Here is a 20,566-nt window from a genome sequence, read left to right as displayed (position 1 = left end):
GATGCCTATAACAAACAATAACAAGCTTTGGCGATGATGTAGAGAAATTGGAATCCTTGTACATTACTGGTGGGAATGGAAAAATGCACAGTTACTGTGGAAAATAGTTGGGCAGTTCCTCAAAAACTAAACATAAAATTACCATATGACCCAGCAACTACATTCCTCAGTAAATTCCCAAAATTGAAAATGGGACTCACAGATCCTTGTATGCCGATATTCATTACAGCATCATTCACAATAGCTGAAGGATGGAAACAACCCAACTGTCCAACAGAAAATGTACATGCAATGGACTATTCAGCTGTAAAAAGGAATAAAGTTCTGATAACGTGCTATAATATAGATGAACCTTGAAAACATGACAAGTGAAATAAACCAGACAAAAAAGGACAAAGTTTCACTTACATGAAATATCTAGAATGGATAAATTCATATCCAAAATAGATTGGAGGTTACCAGGGGCTGGGGAAGGAGGGAATGGGGAATAATTGCTTAACGGTCAGGGTTTCTGTTTGGGGTGATAAGTCTAGAAATAGATAATGGTAAGGGTTGCATAAGATTATGAATATAATACTCCTAAATTGTATACTGAAAATGGCAAATTTGTTATTTAACCATAATTTGTTTAAATGTACATACCTTTCATTTGTGACTTTTAAATAATTTAGCTTCTAAATTGGTCAAGGGAGTTTTAAAACTGAAAAAGTAAAATTATTGGGACCAAAGTAAATATATCTGAGGTAATTATAGGTGAGTGAAACTAAAAGGACAAATAGACTACTGTAGGGATAGAATAAGATCAAATTATATGCCAAACTACTGTTTTGAATACACTACTTTATTAGTCAAAACTAGTTGGGAAAATAGTTGGGAATTGGGAAAATGGCTAACAGACTATATCAACATGAGGGAATAACTTGTAGCCATTAACATCATAATTATGAAGCCCATGTGGAAAAATAAAAGCACATTAATACAACATTATATGATGTATCAGAATATAGAATAGCATATATAATACCTTTGCTAAAATACATTTTATGTGGGAGTCAAAACAAAAACAGTTCTAGGAAAAAATATTTCTAATGCTTTTGCTTTAATTTTTTCAAAAAAGGAAAAGTGAAACATTGGTGGGCTCAGTACTTTCTCTCTAGTGATTACCTATTGTGCAAAGTAATGCTGGTGTTTTGAACTAGATTCCCTTTATCCTGGAGGTGTATCAATTATATTCAATTTTAGTCTGAAGACATGTCTAAATTGGGCTACAATTAACGACAGCAGAGTTAAATCAGTGGTTTAAAGGTGTTATAAGTTAAACTCCAATTAAGTGTTGCTTGGGATCTCATGAAATATTCTCTTTTAATGCCAAGACTTCAGGGTTCCTTTTATATAACTCTAGGACTATAGAGTTAGGAAATTGGTAGTCCAAACTCATTTTACAAGCAAGGAAACATATACACAGCCTGTATTCTGAAGAAAGCCGGATAGTAGCCCAGGTTGCCTGGGTCTTCATACTTTGCTCATATCCAGTGCTGTACGTGCATGACAATGTATTATAGCCAGAGGAGCTTAGTGCTGGAAGATTCATCTTCAAAATGTTGTTAGCGTATTGCTGTTAATACTAAATTAACCAAACCCGTCATCCCTTCTCTCCTCCTTCAACTTGTAGGATATTTTACATTGTGAGAATTATTTCAGCTTATCAGTAATTAGACTTTTCAGCATGCTAGAAGCTTAATGCAGAAAAAGCTTTCTAAAGAAATATAAATGCAACCTGATTCATATTTCATATCTTGTGAAAAATCTGTTAAAAGCCCATAAACTAAACAGGTCCATTTTTGATCTGAAAAACAAAAAAGGAAATCAATCGCAAAACCCTGTCTTTTATCACTTGAAGCTGGATTAAAAGAGAACCCCTTCTGGTCCATCAGTCCCCTCCTGGCCTAATTCAGGCTGCTGAGCCACTGATTGGGTTGCTAAATAATCAATTGTCTGCTCTGCATTCAACCATTATGGAAAAAGAAAAACAAGCAAGTATTCTGAAAATAGACTTTTTAGCGTTATTCTCTCGATAGGGTCTGTGATTTATTGACCCAAACCAACTCTATTTCAAAATATCAATAATTACAAAGTGTTAGCAGACTCTCCAGGTAGGCAAATGGATGGGAGTTGGAGATAACGCCACCTGTCTTGGTCAGGCCAGTGAGAGGTTTCGGTGCCTTTCTCTGTATCTTGGCACCCAACTTGCTCTAAGCGTAGTTCTGAAGGTCGAATAGAATCCCTCTGTACCAGAACAAAAGCCTGTTTGTTCAACGGCTTGCTGACAATCTTAGGTATTGAGACCTAACAGTAGAAAATATTATAGAGCCGGAAAGGATTATCAAAATGTGATTTAATTCTAGACAAATCCCACATAAGTCTTATGATTTCAAAAGACCTCCAGGGAAATCACTTCAGTCGTATCTTTTATTTCTTCCTCTTCAATTCAGGTCATGTTCATGATGTGCAATGATAGCTTTAAAATATCATGGTGCTCTTTGAAATGTGAGAAGGTACCTTGTTACCTTGACCAGTTTGGAATGAAAACCGTTCTTAAATTTAGATTTTAAATCAAAGATAAAAGATTATAAAGAATCCAAGGCCAATGCACCTGGTTGAGGAAATCAGGATTGGCTCATTAAGGGTCAGTTTTGCCAGCATTTATCAAGTGCCTACTGTGCTAGTGATGAGTGAATCAAAGACAATAAGACATGACTCCTCCCTGCACCTGAGAGGTTAAGAACCCAGTATGCTCTACTGCACGGGTTGATAGCTCTGTGCAACACTATCATTGGTTCGTTGCAAACAAGGGTACGTGCAATGTACTTATCTGAAATTTTAGAAAGTGCATATGTGAGGCAATCTCCGAGAATAGATATTAAAAAGTCCATCCCAATTCTAAACTGATAGTTCAGACAGTGCTGCTTGGTGCACACCAATTCTTGGGCTTCCCTTTGCTTTCTCCCGAATCAGATTATCTGGGAGTGGGCCCTAAGAATATGCACTTTCCTGTGATTCTAACACACTTCCATTGTTTCCTTAGAGAAAAGTCATCCTTCACAGCAAGTTTCTCATCCAAGGGTGAAACGGTCTTCAGTGATGGGTCATTGTTTGTGTGTCTTTCACATTGTTTCAGAAACTGGTCTGAGAGTGGTTATGAGGGATGCTTAGAGAACTAGTTCACTGTTTATCTTTGAGTCTCACTCAGTTTTCTCTAACACTTATAAACGGTTTAGCCAAATGTGAAGAAAACAACACAGGCAGGTGAGCAAGTGCTGGCTAAGACCATTCACTGAGGAAAGGGTGGCTGGTGGAGACTTCGTTCTGAAGGCCATACCCGGTATCCCAAAGTTCTCCACTCCCCCAAGGACATTCCCTAGTAACACTGCTCCTGTAATGGCTTTCACTTTTATGATATACATAAACAGTTAAAAATGAAACCCTCGTTAATGTAATGAAACTATTTCTTAATAAGGCTCTCTGATGCTGAGTTTAAAGCACTAAGTTACTGAGAAGATAAAACCGTGAGTTAGCTTTGCTTGAAGTTAGAATGTGAAATTTTCATGGTATGTGTCTCGCATTCTTAGCTTCTGTGACAAGCCTTGCCAAACCTGTTTCTATGGAAACACATTAAATCTGTGAAAATACTAGAGAAGCTACAATCGAGATGTTCTTGTAAATTTTTATTTGCTGTCCTTTGCCAGGTGACGCCCCCAGATGCAAAATGGGCGCAGGTGGACATTCTAAAGATGACTTGCTATCAGGGAAAAATTACAAGGGCTTCTAGGAAACCCTGTTTCTCCTCCTCCCTTTATTTTCCTATCCTCTTCTTCTTTCTTCCCTCCTTTCTTTGTTCATTCCTTTTATTTATTCAATCAACAAGCATAATTGAGCGCCTATATGTGGTTAAATCTAGACATTTTTCCCATCTTATGTGGGTCAGATAGATGTCTTTAGGAGACAAAACCAACCGGGATACTGTCTTCAAGTATATCTGGGGAGCATGTCAGTTAAACACACTGATAGAAGGGCAGGGTTGTTGTCTCTGCATCCCAACCGTCCAAAGCATGATGGCTCAGTGCACATCCAAGAATGCTGATGCCTGAATAGAATGGTTGGAGCCACAACAGAATGCTGGCAGACTCTTGTATGGGAAGATGTTGGCGAGTTGGGGTAGCTGAGAAACATAAAAGGCATCTCTCCTTTCCCTTTAAGTAGAGAAACCACAGGTACGCGGTTTGTGGTACATCATGGACATCTACCAGGGGTTCAGAAGCCAGGGCCTAAAGCAGAAATAGACACAATAACCAGTGTGCCGAAGACAGACAATAAACGGAGATCAGCTTTCTTCCAGACAGACTTGAATATCTTTCATGGGATGAAACAAAAAGTTGAATAAGCAACAGCCCTTACCCAATAGGTGGGTTAATTGCTGTATTAGAGGAAAAAAGAGAACCCCTGAGTAGACAGACTTTTGGTTTCTATATCAACTGGGTGGTTTCTAAAGTTCCTATATCAAATGGAAAAACTGGGTGGTTTCTTTGAATAAAACACACAGTGGGCATTAGCTTGGTTATGTTTTAACCATCTGAGTACAGCCTGTAAACAAGGTCACCCATATAAACCTTTACAATGGCTCATCTGGGAGTTAAAAAGGAATAGGAATATGAAAAAGAATCCATCCTATGGAATATAGAGAAATGTAACTAATTTTGGAAATGTTTTAAAAATCTCAGATAATGGCAAGCATTGATAACTTATCATAAAGGTTCTCATGGGCATATTCTAATAGGAATTGAGCAAAAGTTTCTATCCACCTCTACACCCCACCATAGCCAACAGTCCTAACTCCTGAAATCAAGCTTTAATTTAAAACATAAGAAATATGAGGCTAGATTAGTAACTAAATTTAGGAAGACATTTTAAAGTACCAGCATACTTCATACTTCCGGACTCTGTGGCCAAAACTAAAGGCTGTTACCCCCCACTAAGCAAGAGAGCAGAATACAGGGCAAGACCAGAAGGTACCACCTTCTAGAATTAAAATCAAGAAGGATCACAATAAAATGGATGAAACTCTTCATCTGCAGAATTCTTCCTAGAAGCAACTCTGTAGAAGAAAGTTTTGAAAATGTTTCTGATAAAAACATAACTTCCTGTTTATCTGAGACTCCAAGGTGCCTCTCTTAGCCAGCACCTGTAACATGACTAATGCAAGCAGTCTTAGAGCCATAACGTTAATATATAATGGACTATTTTGATGACTGAGATGAAATATTGAAAGAGTCCGAGAGCTAAGAAATCTTCAGCATTCTTTCAGTGCTGTCCAGGGGAAAGATGTTCTGATACTTGATGACCGGTCTTGCTTATTTAAAGACAAATATCCCTAGAGTGGAAAAGGGCATCCAACTCATCAGTTAGAGTTAGATGAATTTAGACATCCTTTAAAGGATATTTTGATATCTCAATCCTTTGTTTATCAAGCTATATCATGGCTTTTGCCTGCATTATTCTCTTTCTGGAGAGTTCTGTCTCATTCTCCATTTTCCCAACTTCTTCCCCTTTTTCAAAGCTCAACTCAAATGTCTGTTTTCATACAACCTTCTCTCATCGCCAATTCTGCTGAGTTCTTTTCATTTTTATTATAATGGCAAATTCTGGTTTCTGTTATAGATCTTCCTCCATTAGACTGTAAAGCCCTTTGCTGTGTACTTATATTTTGATTCACATTTTAAAACTTAAATGTATGCGTCAAACCCTTTGCTACATGCTTGTATATTTGTTCAGTTCTCACTGTGTCCCTCACATGCTTGTACTGCCTCTGGCCCATTACGGATCCTCCCTTACTTCACGTTGCTATTTTGTACAGCCATCTGAAAGGATTGCCCTGCCAGGAAGGAGACTCCCGGTGTATGGGTCCAGGAAAATGGGTATATATTACCTATGTATTAAATAAGTCAGCTTATTGGAATTTGACTCTTGTAAGTCAACTTTCCAGAGTGTGATTATTCCTGGGCAAAGCAGGGGAAAAATCTGAACTTGCAAAGTTGATGTCTGGACTGTAGAATGTGGAGACCCCACTGATGTCCAGCTGCAACAGTGAGATTCTTCCTGGGAGACCCATGAGGCTTCTAAGAGACACATTACCTGCCTTCTCATAATGAGTTAAAAAAAAAAAAATAAAGCAGCCAATGGCAAACTACCCTGAGATGCTATGTAGATTCTGACTTGAGAGAACTGGGCTTAGGAGTGGGACGATTGTCCTACACTTTCCAAATAGGTCTTAAAATCTCAAACTCACCATCTGGTGGGGAAAAAATTCCACATCTTTCTTACAGACCCTACTAATTAGGCATTTACAATAACCACAACATGATTGGTATTAAGTAGAAAAATAAATAGTAGTTAGATTATGGGGAAAGCAATCTAAAAATAGGTTTTTAAACCAAGCGCACAAGGAAATAAGTTTCTTAAAGATGCTTTCAGCCTCTGACTCTAGAAATTAAGTTTTGGATAGGCATTATCTGTTATATAACTTGGGCTTAAGAGGAAGTATATATATTTTTTGTTTTCTCTGGGAACTCATCTGGTGAGGGAATAAACAGATGATTATAATAGGTGAAAAGATAATACATGGAGAGGTTGTGGAAGACTCCAAGCAGGGCAAGTACCTAATTCTTGGAGAAAAGGGAGAAATCAAGGCTTCCCGAGCCTGGCAGCTTCCACTCCTCGGAACACAGTCACCATGCTCTGAGGGGCCCAAGGCTCCTTGGAGGAGAGGAGAACCGAGACACTCAGTGTCTGGCCCCAGCTCAGCTCCCAGCCGACAGCTGGCGTCAACCACCAGCCATGTGAGTTCTCCATGGCAGATGTCCAGTTCAGATTGTCCACTAGAGGCCCAGCCAACAGCACATGGAGCAGAAAAGCACCCAGTGGAGGCCAAGTCAACCCACAGAGCTGGAAAGATAATAAAAGGTTGGTTGTTTCCAAATAAAAAAAAACAACCAAGAAGGCTTCCTGGAGGAGGTGGTGCCAAAAGAATAGTAGAAATTAGCCAAGCAAGGAGATGAGAAGGCATTGGAAGCAGAAGATGCAAAAATTAGGGTGAAATGACGTGGGAATTAGGGGCAGTGTATTGTAACTGGAGAAGAAAATGTGAGGCAAAGTATGGTGGGAGATGAAATGGAAGAGTGGACAGGGACCATACTTACAGGGCCTTGTGTCTCTCACTGAAGAATCTATAATCCGTTGGCAGCAAAGGCATTCAACGGTTTCCAACAAGAGAGTGATTTAGTTAAACCTTTATTTCATATGGTGACTTTGGTGACAAGGTGGAGACTGATGGCAAAACAAAACAAAAAACCGGAAAACCTCAAACCCTGTGGACAGGGAAATGTGTGCAGTGACACAGGACAGATGATGGGGCTGAATGAAAGGAGAGAAGGCTGATGTATGCAACAACTAGCAAGTGACGCCCAAAAAACCAAAGGACTAGTCAATTGCTTAGATGTGGAGGAAAGCAAGGGGAGGAATTTTGGGTATCGAGTGACTGAGCAGATATTAATGCCGTGTTCTAAGATGGGGATTTCAGGAGGAGGAATGGCAGACGATGAGCACAGCTTTTGATCTGGTAAGACTGGGGTTCCTGTGGGCCTTCTGGCTAGAAGCACATAGTTGGATGCAGGAGTCTGAAGCCCTGGGGAGCACTGTGGGCTGAAATACAGATTTGTTAGTTCGTCAGTGTTCTGCTAATAGCTGAATCCATGGAAATGGAAAGGACCCAGCAAAAGCAAGGAGGAGAAAAAATGAAGGTAGAGAATGGATCTCTAGGGAACACTACCATATAAGGGATAAGAGAAAAAGGAGCTTACAAAAGCAACTGATCAGAGAGGGAGGAGCAGGTGATGAGGAAGGAGACAGTTTCAAAGAGGAGACGTCAATACACACAAATAAATGCATAAAAGAATAGTAGATAAGGTATGATATGTATAAATAAAATTTGGATCAAGGTAGTAGCCAAGCAGTGTCCATGTGTCTCTACTCCCTCCTAAAATTCCATTTAATGATTAGAAAAGATAAAGCACATTGATCAGAATAAATTATAACCCATGAAAATGTCATCTCGTTAGTATTTCACAAATGATGGAGGAATCTCTGGAAGACAGCAGATGGGACCTGGTTTAGAGAGAAGTAGAAGTTGAAGAAAGGGCCAAAACGAAAGAAAAAACTGCCCCAGAGGTCAGCAGGGTCTGGAGGGCATAGCTTGACATGCAAGCCCAGAGTCGAAGGATATACCAGTAGAAGGGGACTGAGGGGGCTTTGCTTGGCAAGACTCCCTCCTCTCCTGCTATGCTCCACATTGAACGGTCACACAGAAGTTCAAGGTCAGCATAGTACCTGTGGGTGCTGGTCTGGAGACACAGGGAGCGATGAAGGGCAAGTTCACTTCTATTCCCTGTAGTGGGAGCCGTTTGACTTTCTCCCTTTGAGGATGTATTCATGTATTACTTGAGTACATTATTAAAATAGAAACAATCTTTTGGATTTAATTGGGAATCAGGAAGGTTTTGGTGACCTTGAACAGTAAAAAGGAGGAAGGTCAAAGCTGGATGGTGCTTGGAGGTACAAACGAGAGGGGACAAAATGGAGCAAATGAGTAGAATCTTCAGGGAATTAAAATAAATCAGGGAGGGACATGGAGAGAAGTCAGGAAAGATTCTTCTGGGAGGGATAGGAGGTCGAGACAAAGTACGGAAGAACCTGCGTCTTCTTGGGATACCCATTTGGAAATTGAGAACTGAAAGTGGAATTGGCACGTGGGAGTAGAAACAGAAAACGAATTGCGCCTGACGGCCCCTTAGGGCGGCAAAAGGGAGTAAGATTGTCTGCTTAGAGAATGGTATCTCGGGTTGCTAAGAAGACTTGAATAGGAAAAAGACTTGGAAAAAAATCCACTAAGGACAAAGCAAAAGGATTGATAGCAATGAGAGTCGAGGCAAGGTTGGAAACCACAGATAGGTGGTGTCCGATTCACAGCATGTGACTTTTTCTCCAGGAGCGCTTGGTTACAGAACACAGCAACAGTCAAGTCTGGTTGTGCAGGGTTGGCGTTTTGTTAGGCCACTGAAAGAACAGGTACCAGGGCACAAAGGGTGCGGGTGATAACAAATGGATCAGATGATCTGCTGTCGCTCAGGACTTAGTGAAGATTCCTACCTGCGGCCCAAAAAGGATGGATAGATTTGGAGCAAGTGTATGCCTCTCTAGCCTGTGAGTCCCTGACACGGTCCAAGGGCAGGAGGGGGCCATATGTGGATGGTGATCCTCTGCTTTAAGTGGCCAGAAGCAACAGGAGTCCCAGTCCTTTGCTTCCTCCTCTAATTTCTTCTCCTTGGAAGAAGGATGAGCTAAAAGCCAAGAAACTCAGTCTATGACGAAGGTCAAATTAACAAAGGATAAAGCGGTTCTTTTTCACTGGGTCATTTCTTACTTTTGCCCACCAGTTTCCCGTGGCCATGGAGAGTGTATGCTACTAAGTGCTGTTTTATTCAGCACGTAGTCCCATGACTATGGCTAGAGTCGGCCATGCAGAGAGAAGTCAGCTGTCACTCTGGAAGGCTCTGAGCTGCCCAGGCCAGTAAGTCTCCTCTTACCCATGGGATGGTGTCCTGAAGGACAACCAAGGACACATCCTCCAAGAGCACAGTCTTTTTTGTGATGATATGTGCTTAAGTATGAGAAGAGGTGGTCTGGTGGGGGAGATGTCCCTAAATTCCCTGCACCCGTGTACAGAAAGGGACAGGACTGCTGCACTCAGGGTTTAAGAGAAGGAGATGGGCTGAGTGGCGACCCTGCAGAGGCTTTGCTTCAGGGCAGTGACAGTGACAGCTGGCTCCTTCGCAGCTCTCTGGTGCTGAAGCACCCTAGGGAAGGCCAGCAGCCCCCTCTCACCACGGCTGTGAGCATCCCTGCTCCTGGACACCAACCTGCTCACCTGCAGGCTGCGGCAGTGCCCAGAGCTCCTTCCTGGACCTCTGATGCGCTAATGCATTGTGGCAGGGACAAAAAAGATGGGGAAAAAGGGGAGGCGATTTTACTTCACCCAGGAGAGAAATTAGAAGATAGAGAAACTGAGGGAAAGGCGACTTAGACTAATTCTTCACAAGTTTCCTTTTGTATCTCGGTAGATGCTCACCTACAATGTGAGCTCTAAGCAGTGGGGGAGAGAACAGGTAACCCAAGTCCTTTCCTGTCCTGGTTGCACGATGAGTATCTGAAACTCAGTTCCTAGGCTGACTCCTGGCAGTAAGGGACTCGGGCCTAAACCTGCAAGGTCCTAGAGGAGAGACTCCAAAGTGGGCTCCTCAGATATATTTGTTTCTGACAGTGGAGTTAGGGATGTCCCCCACTCTAAAGGGCAACAGAACACCATCTGGTTTTGAGCCCATTTTATTCAGCTAATTTATTTTGTGTTTTTCCAAGCCATTTTTTCCCCCAGAAGATACGGTATGATAGGAATACTCAACATACATATTTCAATATTATTCCTTTTGGACCTAAACATGCATTCAAAAATTTTTAAACCTAAGTGCTAAAATTTACGTTTTATTTGTTTATATACTTTCACTTTATTCCATATAGAACTTGAGGTTGCTTACAAACCACAAAAAATAAACAAGACCAAAAATAGTACACAGGTATGCCAGGAAAAAGGTCTAGAAAGCTGACTTAAAAAGTTACACGCAGCTCTAATAAAATTTTCTTTTCTGGGACTAGATAGAAGCTCGTTCCTAAAAAACTCAAAGAAGCAAATGAAAATGGTCAGGAAAAGTCTGAAAGAAAGCAATGAAGGAATACTAGATTTAAGAGATAATAAAAGCCATATTATTACATATCCTCAATTAAAAATATACTGCAAGTGAATGAGCAGACTGATCAATAGAATATAAAGTCCAGAAATAAACCTAAATACATACATGAGAACTGAGTGTACTAAGGGTGACATATCAAATCAGTGGGGGAAATAAGTGATGTAATGAGTAGCTGTGTAGAAATAATAAGATTGAACCACAGGTTAAATCCTGAATGGGTCAAAGACTTAAATGTATAAAACAAAAGCATAAAAATAATGGAAGAAAATATGGAAGAATTCCTCTTACAACTTTGCAGTGGGAAAGGCAATGTTAGTCATGATTCAAAACTCAGAAGCCGTTAAGGAGAAAAGAACATTTATAGATAAAATTACATAAAAGTCCATGTGGGGGAAAAGAAAACCACTATAAACAATGGTAAGTGACAACACACTGGGAATACACAAATCGTGAAAATACAGACAAAGTTAATTCTTCTACTTTATGTTAGGAAAAGTCCAAGAACCTCACAGAAAGGAGTTGAAATGATGTTGTCAGCTCTTAACGTTTATGAGACAAATGCTGTATTTATTTAATCATTAAAGCAACCTCACCAATATATGTACTGTTATCATTTATTCATCAGGAACTGAAGGTGCAGAGAGGTTAAGTAACTTGCCCAAGGTTACACAGCTTATGGGGACACAGCCAGATATTTGGCTCCAGGCTTTTGCTTATAACTACCAAATTCTACAGCAAAAACTAAGCAGCCAACCATAGAAAACATAATATACATTTGCTCACAAACATGAAAAGATCCTCAGAATACTATATGATCAGATAAATACAATTTAAAACTATAGTGATATATATCATTTTCACTCTCCCTCAAACCTGCCTTATTCAGCCGCACTGTCTAGGAAGGTAGGTTTTTTGACCTGCCTGAAGGCATGAGGTTGGACCCAGTGTTCTAAGCATTTAGTTTAGGGTTCTATGTGTGGTGTCCCAGTTTGTGAAGGCAAAGGACAAAATAAATGGACACAGCTTGTCTCTTCTATTATAAAAGTAATAGTGTATAAAATACAAAGTCATGCTTAGCCTTGAGGAAAAAAATCTTATTTACACTCATGATACTTCAAAATTACTCTATGAGCTGCAAATATATTTCTGCAATGAAATGAGCACAAGAAAAAAATTGGTGTCTTTGCTTGCTTGTCAGGGTATGACAATGTGAAAATAGTCATTTTCACATTTTCTATCTAATATGTACTTTAACCTGCTAAGGATGGTCAAGGAATAAGTAGCATCTACTTTCTCTTCTCACATGGCATTAGCAAGGCAGTCATCATGAGGAAAAGGTTTGCTCATTTTATATGTTGTAGTTGAAGTCATGGTTTCCCCTGATCAAGGGAACTGGGTTTATGAAGGCAAAATGAAATCCAGAGAACCTCAGGATCATTCTTAATCTAATGCTTCAATCTTTACTCTTATCACTTCTTTATTCAGAGAAGCTCACAAGTAGAAAACTCAATTGATTTGTAATTATGTTCATTTTCCTCAGAGTTAGATAGAAGCCTTGGCGAAAATAAGACGACCAAGCCGGTTGCAGTAAGGAGGGGAAAGAAGAGGCTAATTTCAGAAATACTCAGTGCAAGAAAACTTGAGTAATCTATGATGTGGTCACCAAGGTTGCCATCTGTTAGATCCTCGCAAACTTTGAGGGTCAGCCACCTCCTCCATAGAGCCCTCCCTCCCATGATGCAGGTGTAACTGTTTCATTCTTGATCATCTAAAGCACTTTCATCATCATCATACTTGTGGCAAAACTCTACAGAAATATATAAGGGAAAATATAACAATCCTATCATTCTAATTTTACCTTTTTTATGTTGTATACATTTCTTTTAAATTTTTATTGGAGTGTAGTTGATTTACAATGTTGTGTTAGTTTCAGGTGTATGGTAGGTCCTTATTAGTTATCTATTTTATACGTAGTAGTGTGTATATGTCAATCCCAATTTATCCCTCCCCATCCTTTACCCCCTGGTAACCGTAAGTTTATTTTCTACATTTGTAACACTGTTTCTGTTTTGTAGATAAGTTCACTGGTACCCTTTTTTAGATTCCACATGTAAGCGATATCATATGGTATTTGTCTTTCTCTGTCTGACTTACTTCACTCAGTATGACGATCTCTAGGTCCATCCATGTTGCTGTAAATGGCATTATTTTGTTCTTATGGCTAATTTTACCTTCTTAACAAGCGTGAAATCTTTCAGTAGTTCCTCAGTGCTAATATGTAAATGTATCCATATATCATTACTATTATCTTACCCGAATGGGCCCAGACCGTGCATACCACACTGCAACTTGTTTTATTTTTTTGCACTCAACATTCCTCCGGTGGAATATCAAATAACCCCAACTCGATATTTTTAAGAGCTGCAAAATATTCCATAATTTAGGCAAAAATAATACATTCAGCCATGACCTAGCCTTTCCACTTTTCTGCTATTTCCCCAAATTCCCATAGATTCTTAAGTGTACTTTTGTGTTTCTGTTAGAACAGATTCTCTCAGGTGGGGTTGGTAGGTCAAATTTTAATATTGAATAACTCTTGCTAGATTGTCCAAGAACAAACAATTCAAATTCACACAAACAGAATCTGAGTACATAGGGCACCATATCCAAAACTGCAGCGGGTGTTTTCACTCATTTTAATGTTGCCAATCAGATGGGTGATAATACTGCATTGTTGTCTTAAATTACATTTCCGTGACTGTGAAAAGGCTGAGCGTTTCTCATGAACTTGGTCCATTTTAACTTTCTGTGAATTGCCTGTTCATATAGTTTGCTTATTTCCCTGTTGGGTTGCTTTTCATTTTTTATCAAAATGTGGGTGCTCTTTGTATGTGAAGGGTAGCAACCCTTGGTCTGTTATTCACAGACATTGAAATTTTTCTTTCGACTTTGTTTATATTGATTTTAGCCACATAAAATGTACTATTTCTAGTGTAGTCAGCTATGTCTATATCGATCTTTATGGTTTCTGCATTTTTTGACTTAAAAAAGATCTATTGTGCCACTAGGTTACTTTAAAATGATAGAAAAACCTATGAATTGGGACTCGGGGTGAATGAGGAAATAAAACGATTTAGTGGGGTTATTTATTTTGTATATAATAATAGAAATATCAGTGTAATGATTATTTGGGATGGGACTATAATCACGAAGGAGTGGAAAAGCCAAGTAGAAATTCAAACTAACGGGATGGGGCGAGGGAAATGAAGAAAACATTGTGTAAGTCAGCAAACATGAAATGGGGAAGAAAATGAACTCTTACAAAGAAAGATACATGATGAATGTAAAACGGGAGGAATAAAACCAATTATGTCAGTGGTCACAGTAAATGGAGACAGGCTGACTTTCAATAGCAAAAGGCAGAGACTGTCAGATTTTATTTTAAAAAATCCATCTGTAAGTTACTTGTGAAAATACGTTTATTAAACAAAAGAACAAAGATATTAAAAATGAAGAGGTGAGAAAAGATAGCCTGGAAAGATGCAAACGAGGAGGAGGTATGGAATATTAGTGTCAAATAAAGCAAAATTCAAGGCCCCAAACTGTGTCTCGGCGGGGATTGGGAGATCAAAAACTGGTGTTAGGGCTGTCTAAGCAGTCAGGATTTCAGGGGTTAGGATTCTGGAGTGAAGGAAAGAGGAAAAAAGTAAGGTAATAGTATGAGCCTCCTTTCCCTTTAAGGCGCTTACCAACTTGTTAGAAGAACAGATGGAGAGGTTGAGTAGAGACATATACACACTACTCTAGAGAAGGGAAGTCTACTCAATTCTCTGTAATGACCTATATGGGTAAAGAATCTAAAAAAGAGTGGATGTGGATAACTGATTGACTTTTTAATTAATTTATTTTTGCCTGTGTTGTGTCTTTGCTTTCTCTAGTTGTGTGCGAGCGGGGGCTACTCTTCGTTACTGTGCGCGGGCTTCTCATTGTGGTGGCTTCTCTTGTTGTGGAGCACGGGCTCTAGGTGTGTGGGCTTCAGTAATTGTGGCACACGGGCTCAGTAGTTGTGGCTTGTGGGCTCTAGAGCGCAGGCTCAGTAGGTGTGGTGCACGGGCTTATTTGCTTCGCGGCATGTGGGATCTTCCCGGACCAGGGCTCGAACCGGTGTCTTCTGCATTGGCAGGCAGATTCTTAACCACTGTGTCACCAGGGAAGCCCCTGATTCACTTTGCTGTATAGCAGAAACTAACATGACATTGTAAATCAACTGTACTCCCAATTAAAAAATTTTCAGAAAGAGTTAGCAGCCTTATAGGGCTGAGGAGACAGAAACTGGAGTTGAGGGCTCTTCAAAATGGAGAACACCTTGGTCCTCCATCTGAGCTCATGGAGGAATATATCCCAGGTGTAAGGGCAAACTGAAAACAGACCAGTGGTTACAAAAACTCAGCCTAAACCTAGCTTAATCCCTGATTGGATTTAGGGGACCTATTCTAACTGCCTGCTAAAGTTAAGGGACCCCTGTCTGAAGAATGAGAACATCAGTGGAGTATCCACATTTTTCTCCCCCATTGTCAGTGTTTAATAAAATTACCAGGCTTACCAGCTGACAGAACCAAGCAGAAAAAGACCCCAGAAAATAGAAATTCCCAGGTTACTCAGATACCCACATACCTGTGATTAGTATTTAAGAAAATAGATGAAAACATGGAGAGTTATTCCAGAGAACCAGAATCTATCAAAAGAATCAAGTGGCAATTCTAAAACTAAACATGCAGTACCAAATTAAAAATAAAGTATATAGGTTTAAATAGCAAATTAGAAATAACTGGTGAGAGGATTAGTAACCCAGGAGAAGAAAAGTCAGTAAAATTATCCAGACTCAAGTAAGAATTGAAAAAAGGTAAAAAATGTAGAAAAGCATTTAAGAGTCATAAACATGGGTAAAAGTTCCACCATACAAGAAATTGGAGTCTAAGAAGTGGGTGGCGGAAGGGAGAATGGGGCAGAAGCAATAGTTGAAAAGATAACGGTCAAGAGTTCTCCCCAACTGACAAAAGGCATTGAGCTACAAACTTAAGAATCAGTACAAACACCATGTAGGTTAAGACCAGAACTAACCCACATCTAGGCACATTATAGTAAAATTGCTAAAATACAAAGAAAAAATCCCAAAGCAGCAGAGAGTGGTAAGAGATGGTAGTTTCTCAGGCAGTGGTCCCCAAACTTTTTGGCACCAGGGACCAGTTTCGTGGAAGACAATTTTTCCACGGACGGGGGGATGGTTCAGGCGGTAATGAGAGCGATAGGGAGCAGCAGATGAAGCTTCGCTCGCTCGCTGCCCGCTGCTCACTTCCTGCTGTGTAGCTTGGTTCCTCACAGGCTGCAGACAGGTACTTGTCTATGGCCCGGGTGTTGGGGACCCCTCTGCTCTAAGGAACAATAAGTCTGACAGCAGAGTTCTCACAAAGAAGCAATATAAGCTAGAACTTTAGAATGTTACCCATAAATTGCTGAAAAAAGATAACTGCCAAATTTGAATTCTATACTGAACAAAAATATGCTTAAAATGAAAACAAAATAAAAATGTTATAAAAGTTTCTTTTAAAAAAATAACTATTGAGTTAAATATTCTAAGGTTTTTGCATCAGTTAAGAAGAGATAAGGGGCTTCCCTGGTGGCACAGTGGTTAAGAATCCCCCTGCCAATTCAGGGGACACAGGTTCGAGCCCTGGTCCGGGAAGATCCCACATGCTGGGGAGCAACTAAGCCCGTGTGCCACAACTACTGAGCCTGTGCTCTAGAGCCCGTGTGCCACAACTACTGAAGCCCGCACACCTAGAGCCCATGGTCCGCAACAAGAGAAACCACTGCAGTGAGAAGCCCACGTACCTCAATGAAGAGTAACCCCCGCTCGCTGCAACTAAAGAAAGCCTGCGTACAGCAATGAGGACCCAACACAGCCATAAACAAACAAACAAACGTGATACAAGTAATTTGTATTAGCCTCCTTTAGGTCAAAAATGAATGCTGTAATCACTAAAAGGATTTAAAAGAATGGGATAACTTAACAAGCTTATAAAGGGGAATAATGAATTAACACTTCTTGATTAGTCTAAAAGAAGGCAAGAATGGAGAAAATCTGGAATTATAAAATAAATGGGAAATAAAAAGAAAATTGTAAGAGGGTAAATTTAAGCCCAATATATCTGGGTTACATTAAATGTAAATGAACTAAATATTCCAATTAAAAGACAGATTGGGGACTTCCCTGGTGGCGTAGTGGTTAAGAATCCGCCTGCCAATGCAGGGGACACGGGTTTGAGCCCTGGTCCCGGAAGATGCCACATGCCATGGAGCAACTAAGCCCATGTGCCACAACTACTGAACCTGGGCTCTAGAGCCTGTGAGCCACAACTGCTGAAGCTCTCGTGCCTAGAGTCCGTGCTCCGCACAAGAGAAGCCACTGTAATGCGAAGCCCATGCACCACAATGAAGAGCAGCCCCTGCTCGCCACAACTAGAAAAAGCCTGCGCACAGCAACAAAGACCCAACAAAGCCAAAAATAAATTTATTAAAAAAAATGGCAATCTTCAAAAGTTTAAACAGAAAAAGACAGACTGACTAGATAGAAACAAAACAACTTTATATGCTTCTTACAATGTACTTAATATTAAGTCAGAAAGGAGTTTGACGGTATATAGGATGGAATAGGATATATCCAGAAAATGACAACGTAAAAAAACTGGCATAGCTATACTAGTATCAGATGAAGCGGAGTTTAAAACAAATAGCATTACACTTAATAATGATAAAAGAATCGACACAAAAGATAACTTAAACTTTGTTTTGGGTTATTAGCTGCATACAATGTAGAAAATGTAAATGAAAAATTTTGAAGAGGTTTGTGATATAATTAAGACACCATTTGAAAAGGCACCAGGACGAGAACGATTTGAACTAAATTCTATGTAACCTTTAAAGTACATTCCTACTAAATATTTCAAGACCTTAGGGGAAAATCAGAACCCTCCCAAATTTAATAAGGCTACAGAAAGAAACCTTATAAGAATAATAAACCAACTAACAAAGTCATAGAAATCCAATTTCATTCATGAATACATTCCAGGCATGAAAGGGCAGTTTAATATTAAAATCTACAAAGAAAATGAGATACATCAGGAAATTGAAGGGGAAAAACTGATATCAATAGATACTGAAAAGGCTCTAATAATTGGTAGAAGAAAACATGTTAGACCATATACAAAAAGTCTACCCTAAGGATTTAAATGTACAACAACAACAAAACAACAATGGAAATAGAAACACTAGAAAAACAATTCGGGAGGCTATCTATGCTAAGCCTCTTCACTAGAACAGACATTATTATCTTTACCAACTCCTCAGACACACATCTCACAGACTTGTGGTATACAGCCTACGTAACGTCAGCGTTTCTTATGTTTTCTTATCTGCCTTCCCCGACCACATGGTCAGAGATCTCTGAATGCATACCTTAGTATATTCAGTGCCAAGCACATAGTAGTTAGGCAGTAAAAGTTTGGCCAAATGGATTATGACCCCTGACCGTCACCCCACAACTATTCATTCCAGCCTGCCTGCCTCCTGCGGTGATGGCTGGCAGGAGAGGAAGCAGACTGGCTGGAAGGAGAGGAAGCAGACTGTCTTACTGAGCAGTAGTAAGGGTGTAAGGCTTTCAAATAGGTTTGACCCAGGGTGATTCCTGGTTATGAGCTGTGTCATCCTGTGCAACTTATTTCTCTGCAACTTATTTTCCATAAGGTGCTTTGAACATGACTGTGTCTCTGGTCGTTGCTCAGAAACGGCCCTTACTACTACCGCTCTTATTAAGCTTGACTGAGGCAGGGAGAGGGGTGGCATGCGGCTGAGGGTAAAAGATTGGGTGACTCTCCCAGCGTCTGTCTCACCAATGGGACAGTGTCCAGGGGTAAAGCTACGTAAACTTGACAATAGCCTGGCTCTCTTCATTCACGTTATTCTTGCCCCTCTAATTGCATTTCCCTCAGCAACTGTCTGTCTCATTCCTCAACCCTGGCTGCACCTCAGTCACCAGGCCCTGCCATGGACCAATGAAATCAGAACTCTCCCCAGGGCTTTTATGTGCAGCTGGGATCGAGAACCACTAGTCCTTCATTCTCTTGATCCTAGTAGGATGAGTCCAAGATTGCACAGGCCCAGAAACTCCAAGCGTATTTTGGGAGCGACCTCTGTTTCCCAGGAAGGAACTTATTAAGTTCAGCAGTGCAAGCAGGGTTTGGAGTCCTTGATGTCAAGCCTGCCACCAAATCCGTTTCTCATGTTAGTAGATACTGGCACCCATGTGGCCGTAAGCAGGCACATCGTTCCCACTTGGCAACTTTAAAACAAATCCCAGGGAATTTTTGGTTATGAACCAAGCCTGCTTAGGGGATAGGTGCAATTGACTTAGCTGCCTGGGAGCTGTTCCTTTAGCTTCCCCTACCTGGGCTTTCCTGTTAGGTGTGTGAGAGGAGATCGATACTGGCAACAGGTGAAGGTGTGTAATCAACCCGGGTGAAGTGGGTTGAAATCCTCTGGCATGTTTTATCATAAGAGGAGGAGGAGGAAGTTGACAGTAAGTGCTGGGTACTTCTGCCACCATCCTCTGTCCTCACTTTGTTTCTCCCTCTGAGTTACGGCACCTGGTACCTTCTCTATCCCCCAGAAGCTGTGTATTCTCCTGTATAGGGCTCTGTATTCTTATACTGACCACAAGTCCAGTGATTATAAACACTGAGGTCTCTGGGAAACTCAAGATCTAGGAATTTAGAAACTTGAATTGAGTGAATTTGAAAGTGTGAGATGGGAAAGTGTTTGGAGGTGGCCATGGCACAGTTATTCTCACGTTTGGCTCTATCGGTGTATATGTTTTTACCTGTGCAAAAAAATACAAATTTATGTTGCCAGCCAGTGACATTAACAGATTTTTCTTTCCTAAAGCAAATCTAATAATTACTATAACACGTCTTGCAACAAGCAAAACAGCACATTCAGGATGTCAGGGTTCAGTGCAACAAAACAGGACAGGTCTACTTGGAAGGCATGAACTGTCATTGCAAATGAGATTCCAAAATACCGTTCCTACTTACCTACTGATATAGTCCAAACAGCAATTATTTTCAGAAATGCCTTAGTTCTGGAGTTGAATCGGCTGTGATGGATGGGGTTCTGGATGGCAACATAGCGATCCAGGGAGATGGCACAGAGGTGCATGATGGAGGCCGTGGAGAAGAGCACATCCAGGTAAATCCAGACAGCACAGAGCTTGCTAGGCAGAGGCCACCGGTACCCTAAGATGCAGAAGGTAAGCATCAGTTAGCGACCTTGACCTTCTCTGGTGTGTGGAATTTACCCTGCTTGAACAGTTTCCATCCTGGGAAAAGGCACAGGTAACAGCAAAGGGCAACACAAGATATTAACATTTTCAATATTTCAAAACAGCCTGATGGCAACTGTACTTAACTACAATAAGATTGCACTGGCTGAGTACAAGGTTTGAAAACTTCTTGTGGCTGGAATCATGCTGGTGTGTTGTAAACTCAGGGTGTGTCTCCCTGGGGTTTCTCTCGTTCTGTCTCCTCTGCCTAACAAGA

The 20,566-nt window shown here is 40.5% G+C and overlaps 1 protein-coding gene across 2 annotated transcripts in view; it reads right to left on the bottom strand.

Annotated features, from left to right (window-relative positions):
* HTR2A (5-hydroxytryptamine receptor 2A) overlaps positions 1 to 20,566 on the bottom strand; it is a 55,001-nt gene that overhangs the window by 30,271 nt on the left and 4,164 nt on the right. For both annotated transcript variants that reach the window (XM_059996238.1, XM_059996239.1), the window contains one exon: positions 20,063 to 20,263. In XM_059996238.1, the coding sequence (XP_059852221.1) occupies positions 20,063 to 20,263 (201 nt within the window). The remainder of the gene's footprint in view (positions 1 to 20,062; positions 20,264 to 20,566) is intronic.

Source organism: Delphinus delphis, chromosome 18 (genome assembly GCF_949987515.2).
Source record: "Delphinus delphis chromosome 18, mDelDel1.2, whole genome shotgun sequence".
NCBI lineage: Eukaryota > Metazoa > Chordata > Mammalia > Artiodactyla > Delphinidae > Delphinus > Delphinus delphis.
Note: the sequence above shows the minus strand (reverse complement) of the source record. Positions and strands in the feature narration are given on the sequence as shown.